Genomic DNA, 8,184 nt, shown 5'->3' on the forward strand with positions numbered 1-8,184 from the left:
TCCAGAGAAATCCTACTACTTGCAGGAAATTCTGCCACCTCCATCCCAGACCTGGCCCTGAGCTCCACACCCCATAACCACCTGCCTACTTGACTTCTTCCTTAAAGACACTTCAAGCCCGCTGTGCCCACGCTCACGCTCTTCCCCCAGTCTGGCCCTCTTCTGGAATTCCCTAACCTCCATCTCCCTGTTCAAGGCAGACTCAAGTTACTCAAGGTAGCTCTCTCCCTCCTGGCCCAGACTGGACCCGCCCCCGGGGCCTGCAGAGGCCCGGGCTCTGATGGCCTCCTCTGCTGTCTGCCATCCCTCGCTGGGATTCCCTGTGCCCACCTCCAGCCCACATTCCCGGTGCCAAACCACTCCGGGCTCTGCAGCCATAGTGGTCTTGTCTAACCTCACTTCTGATCATGCCCTCTCTGCTCCAAATCCTCCCAGGCTCCTCCAACAAGGCCCCCAGGGTTCTGCCCACTCCTGCCCTCTTTACTGCCTCTGGATCAGCCTTCCTCTGCCATCTTTGCTCTAGCCATGTCCCTCCCTTCCCTTGCAGACTCCAACCTCTGCATGTTGTCCTGCCACTGGGCCTTCGCACATGGTGTCCTGGGCCCCGAATGCCCTTTTCCTACTCTCTACCTTGTTAACCCTGCTCATCCTTCAGCTTGCAGCACAGTTACAATTTCAGCCTGTCTCGCCTGACTGCAGGTGAGGTAGTGTCTGCTTCTGCCCACCCCTCCACCCGTGGCATCAAAGTGGGGGCTCATTAAACATTTGGTACTGCTAGCAGGCAAGGGATCCTGGTGCAAAATGCCATTGGAGGACTTTCAAAGGGGCTCAGGGGTGGGTGAGAGGCAGGTGGGGTTTAACAAAGTGAGGGGTGTGCACATGTGCAAGGAGCTGAATAAGGAGAGAGATGGAGACAGTGTGTGCTGGGGTGGGGGCCGGGTGTGCAGGGTGGACAGATGTAAGACAGGGATAGTGTATGCGTGCGTGCGTGCGTGCGTGTGTGTGCAGTGGGGAGAGAGGAGGTCAGAAACAGAGCAAAGAAGAAGGGGGCACGTGTGCGCAGTGACTGTGTGTGAGTGGCACACGTGCGTGTGCAGACCAGGGCTTCAGGAGAAGGCCTCAACTGGCCGGTCTGCCTGGAAGCAGCGTGACCCAGCCCCGACTGTTCTGAATCCCCCTCGCCTGAGAGTCTTTGCTTGCACGCTGGCCGTCCCTCAGACCTCTTCCATCAGATTTGGAGATTTTTGTCTCTGGCGGTCAAGCCCAAAGAGCTCAAGGGTTTGGAACGAGGCGAGGGATGGAAAGGACCTTTCTTGGGGCCCAGGCTCCATGGAACTCAGTAGGGGACAGGTGTGATTTGAGGGTAGTTGAGGGCTCTAGTGTCAGATGTGTGTAAGCGATGGTGCAGGAGATCCGGCCAGCCGACCCATCCTGGCAAACCCATCCTCTTCTCTGCAAAAGACGCAAACCAAGCCAAACGGAAAACCCCAATTCAGAACCCAATGAAAACAAGGAGAGAGGGGGAGGGAAAGGGAGGAGGAGGGAGGAAGGAGGGAGGAAGGGGAGGGAGATACTGATGAGGGGTGGGGGTGTGGGGAGGGAGACAGACAGACAGGGATGGGGAGCGTCAGGCATTCCGAGTCAGAAAGCCCAGGGCATGACGTGCAATGCTGATGCGGGAAGATGCGTTCACAGTTAATGTAAGGCATTTAGACTTCAGAAAGAAGTAAGACCAACCGGATTCTAGATGCAGATGTTGAAGATGGAGGGGGAGCGGGCGGGCGGGGACAGTTGGGGAGGCGTGTTCAGCGTTTTTTAGGTTGATTTGTAACCAGTGCCAAAAAACCAATGGGTTTCGGTTCCCGGGCGGGGAGTGGGGGTGGTGGTGGGTTGGGAGATAGTCATTGGTGTATGAACACACAGACCACGTCATGGATGAACAAATGAATTTCATAGTGCATTTTGATTGGATGAGTTTTTCAGACGGCGTTGTGCCAATATACAGTTTAAAGAGCAGGCATGAAAAGAGACAAGACAAGAAACACAGTCATTATCCATTGCACGCAGGGCAAACCCACGTCACCCCGGCCACTTGGGGGCAGCAGCTGAGGCCCAGTGGGTCTCAGGCCCTCTGCCCCACAAACCCTGGGGACTTGCCCTCCCGAGGGTCTGGATCCTCCTGCCTCAGACCCGGTGGGCTTACCTGGGAGGCAGAAAGGGGGTGGCTATGGGCTCCTTGCCTGGCAGGCCTCCCCGACTCCAGGTTGGGAGTTTATCATCCTTAAAAGGGTCCAAACACCCACCCCTCTATCTTTCCCTCCAAATGATTCTAATCTAGAGCCAGGGGGCTGGCTACCAACTGCAATCCCGAGTTCATTTATGGTAATAATAGCATTAATAATAACCACCATTCGTGAACTATTGCATTTCATGGCAGGCTCTGTGCCAAGCACTTCACGTTGGTCACTCTGACTTGTTGAAATTTGCCATCTCCCCGCTAGAATGTTGGCTCTATGGGGGCAGAGGCATTCTTGGATATTTTGATTTGTTCACTGCTCTGTCTCCAGCACCCATAACAATGCCTGGCACACAGCAGGCGCTCAATGCATTATGAAATACATGAATGAATGTGAGGCTTGCAGAGATATGATGGCGTCGGTTATGAAGATTATCTCCATGTACAAGAAGAGGTCACACCATTGCCCAAGGTCAAACAGCTTGTAGGGGAAGCTGTTTGACTACTGCAGTAGACCCATGTCCCACTTGTCTTGCAGCCAGAATAGGCTGTTGGGCTCCAGCCCTATGAATCTCTTACTGGCAACTGAAAGTTTTAACCAGCTTCCTCCATGTGCCCTACTGGGGTGGCGGGCCACTCCTTCCAACCTCTTGACCCCGAGGGACATTGGTTCAAGGCTATCTTGAACTCAGCTGGACAGCAAGATATTTTGACTGCCAGCTGGATCTCAGATCTCTTAGAAACTTAGGACAAAGATGAGGTCCAGGCTCTGGCCCTCTGCCAGGGGACAGTGGCCAGGTGGGGGCAACCCAATAGGGACAGCCTCCAGGTGGGCATGACCTCTTTAGAAGAAAGTGTCAGGTATGGGATGGGGAGAAGGGGGGCTTCTGGCTCACTGGAGCTGAAGGCAAAGAGGTACGGCCAAGATATCATCAGAGAATGGCCCCCTCTTCTGAGTAGCTCCCCAGTCTTCCAGGATGCAAAGTGGGCCAACTGATCCTTTTCTGCTGGGGGTGCAGATGGTGACATGCCAGGAGATACCAATATGTCCTCAGTAGTCACCAGATCTGGCTGTGTGACCTTAGGCAGGTCTCTTACTTCCTTGAGCACTGAGCCTCAGTTTCCCCATCAGTGAAAACTGGGCAACACCTTTTTCTCAGGCACCATCCCACCCAGATCTATTCTCTGCTCTTCTCTGCCTGTTCTGAGCACCCCCCTGGATCCCCGGCTTCTGGCTCCCTTCTGGCTGGGCGTAGCTAATGGGAAGTGCTGACAGGAGACAGGGGGAGAGAAAGGCTGGGGTACTTCTCCCCCGATGCTCTCTTCCTGCTTTGGCCCTTGTCTCTATCAGGGACTCTGTTCCTTCACGTCCACAGCTACCACCAGGTAGCCCCTTCCCAATCCAGCTCAGGTTCCATCCCGACTTCAGCACCTGGGCAGGTAACAGCTCCTCACAGTGGATGGATGCTGGGCGCCTTCCCTTCCCCTCCGTAAGCATTCCTTGCTTTCTGATCCTTTCATTTGAACTCGTCAAAGGAATTCTTTTACATACTGAGCCCTGACCTATACCATGAGCTAATCCATGTAAAATGCTTGGCGCAGTGCCTGGCACGCAGCGAGTGTGCCATCCTTGTCGGCCATCATTTTTATTGCTATTATTACGACGTGAATATCATGCCCGGCCCTTGGTTCTGACTCATTCTGCTCTTTTGCTCCCCTGCGAGGATATCCTACCCTGCTCTCAGTTTCCCCAGGACCCTCTAGCCTGGGCTCACTGGCAAACAGCCAAGGAGGGGGTCTTGGACCCGAGTTCGGGGGCCCTGAGTCTTCCATACAAGGCAGGACAATGTGACCTGTGGGGCCACTGCAGAGAGGTCCAGAGACCCCCATGTTGGGAACCCCTAGGTGGATAGAGAAGGGTGGATATGCTAGGGAGCCTCCTAAGGCCCTGGTGTCCCCTTTTTGGCCCAAGGGCCATGGCTCCCTTCTGCACATGAACCAGAAGATGGTTAATTTACGCAGAATGGACTTGAAGCTGGATCCTTCTGGGACCCCAACGCTGTGTGGGGTTTAGGGTGGGGCTCAGCCTTAGATCCTTTAAGGGTCTCAGTTTCCTCTGTGCACTCGGCCACACGATGTATTCATAAGCCAAAAGCCACGATGAAGGGGAGTGTGCACTGCAGCACTGGCCCCATGGCCATGGCCTTGGGCACCCGTCTTCCCGAGTTGCACCCCTGAGGAGCCGCCCTTGCCCGCGAGGGCCCCGCTTCTCCCTCTCTGTTCGGGGCCAAGAGCTGGCCTGAGCCAGCTAGGGCCGTGGGGACCTACTGCTTCTGGATGACCCCCTCCCTGTACCCTACGCCCAGCCAGGAGCTGCCCAGAGAGAAGCTGGTGGGAAACTTACCCCAAACTCAGTCACAAGGATGTCGGTGATGCTGCCCAGAACAGTCACAAAGTCGAAGATGTTCCAGGCATCGCGGAAATAATTCTAGAATAGGGACCCACAAGACAGAGATGCCAACGTGGAGCTCCATGCCTGGCCCCTCATGGCTGGCCTGGGGCACAGCTGCTGATCAGCCTAACAGTCTCGGTCATTTAAATGGCAAAGTACTGCTGTACCATCTGCTCTGAGTACCCCCTCCCTGGGACCTCAGGCCTGCCCTTGGCTTGCCTGGCCCCAGGGGGGGCCCTCCAGGTCCCCCTTCAGCTCTGCTGGGAAGAAGACCCGCGGAAGGAAGATTTATTACTCATTTTACAAAAGGCAACAAGCTTGGAGAGTGAAATCACTCGCCTGCCTGGCAGGCGAGCAGCATGGAGGTGCAGGGTCAGGATTTGAACTCAGGCCTGGGCAAGTCCAGAGTCTATGCTCAGGACCCCACTGAATCAGGACTGTGTTTATAGCATACTTGTGATGAGAGTAGCCTCTGGGTTCAAAACCCAACTTTGCTACCGTCCAGCTGTGTGGCTATGGGCCAGTGACTTAATGTGTCTGGGCCTCCACTTCCTAATCTGGAGAAGGGGGACAGTAACCAGGGTGCAGAGGCCTTCGTGGCACATGCCAGGCTATTTATCCTGGTCCCCTTGTAGTTAGATGGGGCCACATGTCTAGTTCCGGCCAATGGGCTGTGAGCAGAGGCAATGTGACTCACTTCCTGGCCAGTGCGAGACTCGTCAGAACTCTTAACCCTGGCGACCTGTAACATTCCAAATGGGGGCTGCTCCATGAGTCGGAGTAAACACAGGTAAAGAGCCCTGCTGATGAGTGTCAACAAAACCTTAGCTGACTGAAGGGACTGAGATGTGGGAGTTAGTTGTTACTGCAGTGTAACTTGATCTGTCCTGACTGATGCATCCCTGGGCCAGGTGCCGGCCCAACTGAGACATGCAGGTGCAGTGCATTGCTGTTAAAATACTGCATTACGTCATGTGGTTTGAGCCTATACTGAGCAGCACCCCCGCCTGGATCTAAGGGTCTGGCTTTGACAGACAGCTCTCCCCTCAAAGCTTGGTGGGATCCAGTCAGGTCAGGGCTCAGGTCCCATTCTGAGTGTTCAGCTCCTCCCCTGAGCATCTGACCCTGCAGCAGCCCCTCTGCCTCACGGAGCACATGGACTTTGGAGCTGTGCTTCCCAGGATCAAATTCTTTCAGTATGTGTGTTTAATGTCCTTGGATTGCATGGGCCTTAGCGCCCTCTTCTGGAATACGAGGGTATAACAGCAATCAGATAATGTGAGTCTGAGCAGGATTTGGTATCCAGTAGGTACTCAAAAGGTGGACATTGTTTTATAATTGTCTAAAAGCAATTCAGGTGCCACTGGCACTTTTGGTATTTTAGCAGGTGCTGCTGGGGCCCTACCTATATCCCCTCATATTCTGACTGCACACCTTCATTATTCTGCCCAGGGGCTTTCTTGGATTGCATTTTTGCTGGGGAATTAACATGTCTCTTGGGAGCAGCCCTTGATCATGGCTCTCTGCTGCCTCCTGGAGGTCCCAAGCAGAACTGCACTAAGTTGTCCACAGTGGGAAATAGTTTCATAACACACCTTGTACTGGCTACCTTCCCACCCTTGCCTCACTCCCCATTTTTCCTACCATGTTTCCTGGGCTCACTTCTCAGAGAAGTTCCTTGCACTCAACCCTTGTCTCAGGATCTGCTTCTGGGGGAGCTCAAGTGTAGACAACTTCCTAGATGTCTGGCCACAGGCCTCAAGCCCCTGGACTAGAAAGCCCCCCTCAATGGCCTAAATTCCACATGAGGAACTTGGGGCTTCATCTAAAACTGAAGGGGAAGCTCTGTGCAGCCCCTGTGGGATTGTTAGGGGTGGGGGAGAGGGAGCCCCAGCCACTGGTTGAAAATCACTTCACCACCAGAAAGAAGATGGTCTGGAAATGGAAGATTTCTGACACAGATATATTGGGCGGGGCCCGTGGTACTCCCATTTTGCAGATGTGGACACAGGAGCAGAGAGACCAAGTGCCTTGCTTTCAGCCACACAGGTAGAAAAGGGCTGAGGCAAGATTCGCACCAAGTATGGTTTGTGTGGGTCCAAGCTCCTCCCCATGCACATTCTGTGACCGGGCCCCAGGACTGGAACGTTGAGTTGGTGCCACTGTCCTGGCTGCAGGGTGCCTCCCCAGTCTGGCTGATGCTCAGTGCAGGGCCAGACAGCCTGGGCTGTACCCTGGACACCTCCGGGGCTATTCATTACACATACAGGTTCAGGGGCCCCTACCTGACCAAGCAGATCAGAACCTCTGGTGGTGGGTCTGGGGCATGATTCAATTTTAAGAAATCAAGAAATCTCTTGATATTTCTGACGAGTAGCAGAGCTGAGAGCCACTGCTTTGGAGGAGAAAGGTGGGGTAACGAGCTTTACTGTAACCCTTCCCAGCATTTGTTGAGCACCTACTGCATCCAGGCTTCCCCCCTCAGTCTCCAGACACACATTATTTGCATTTAGGGTTTGAGAGAGGCATAAGATGGGCCCTTCCTGTGATAGAAGAGACAGAGGTGAGGTGACAGGGCCTGGATATGATTTGAATCGAGGTCTCTCTGGTGCTAAAGCTGATGCTCTTCACCACCTCGGAAAGCCAAGGTGAGAACCCGGGCTCCACACCCCGGATCCTGGCTGAGAACACGTGTTGTAGCTCATTCTCTTCAGAGAAACAGGCTAAGTGGGTGGTCAAGAGGGGAGACATCCTATGTCCAGTCTCAGCTTGGCCAGTCACTGGAGACCTTCTCGAAGTCACCCCAAGTCACAAGCCATTAAGCTCAGCCCTTCTTCACTTTTTTTGGTGTGTGTTGTGAACTTCCTTGGCCATCTTAGAAAACCTTCTGAGAGTAAGCTTTGTAAATGCATAAAATAAAAAACCCAGGATTGCAAGGACATCTGTTACTTTGAAATACAATAATCAAAATATTTTTTAAAATTGTGATCTAATGATGAATGCATTTTTTCAGTAACACATGAAATAAGTTTTAGCTGTAGATTTAATAACCGCCAGCATTTTGAAGCAATGATGAGTAAAAACTAAACTGTGAGGTACCTGCAATGTTTCTAACGTACTAGGAAAATATCTGATCTTTATCACTGACACAGATCATATTGGTAATATTGCGGGGGTTTGTTGTCTGCCTTCAAGATGGAAGGAAATGCTAAGGTCCAGTTGGTGGCTGGTGAAAAATAAAGATGTAATTCTTTTACATCTAATTTCAGATCCCCCCATTCACAGATCCCTTTGGGGGTCAGTAGGCCTCATGCTGAGACTACCTGTCTTAGTGGGAGATGCAATCAAGTGAGTGGGTCATGAACTGCATTAAAAAAAAGGAAATGGAGCTGAGTAGAACAGACAATCAAGTTCAGGGCATGCTTAAGGGTTGCTGCTGATTTTCTGATAATTTCATTTTGATTATCTATATGCACCTCTGTGTGCTGGGCTCTAT

General features: G+C 52.8%; 1 protein-coding gene across 1 annotated transcript in view; it reads right to left on the minus strand.

Annotated features, from left to right (window-relative positions):
- Positions 1-8,184, minus strand: part of CACNA1A (calcium voltage-gated channel subunit alpha1 A) — a gene marked incomplete at its 5' end in the record, with an annotated part of 168,357 nt that overhangs the window by 25,042 nt on the left and 135,131 nt on the right. Inside the window, one exon of the mRNA XM_023524598.1 lies at positions 4,641-4,724. Coding sequence (XP_023380366.1) covers positions 4,641-4,724 — 84 coding nt within the window. The remainder of the gene's footprint in view (positions 1-4,640; positions 4,725-8,184) is intronic.

Source organism: Pteropus vampyrus, unplaced genomic scaffold (genome assembly GCF_000151845.1).
Source record: "Pteropus vampyrus isolate Shadow unplaced genomic scaffold, Pvam_2.0 Scaffold482, whole genome shotgun sequence".
In the NCBI taxonomy this organism is placed as follows: Eukaryota; Metazoa; Chordata; class Mammalia; order Chiroptera; family Pteropodidae; genus Pteropus; species Pteropus vampyrus.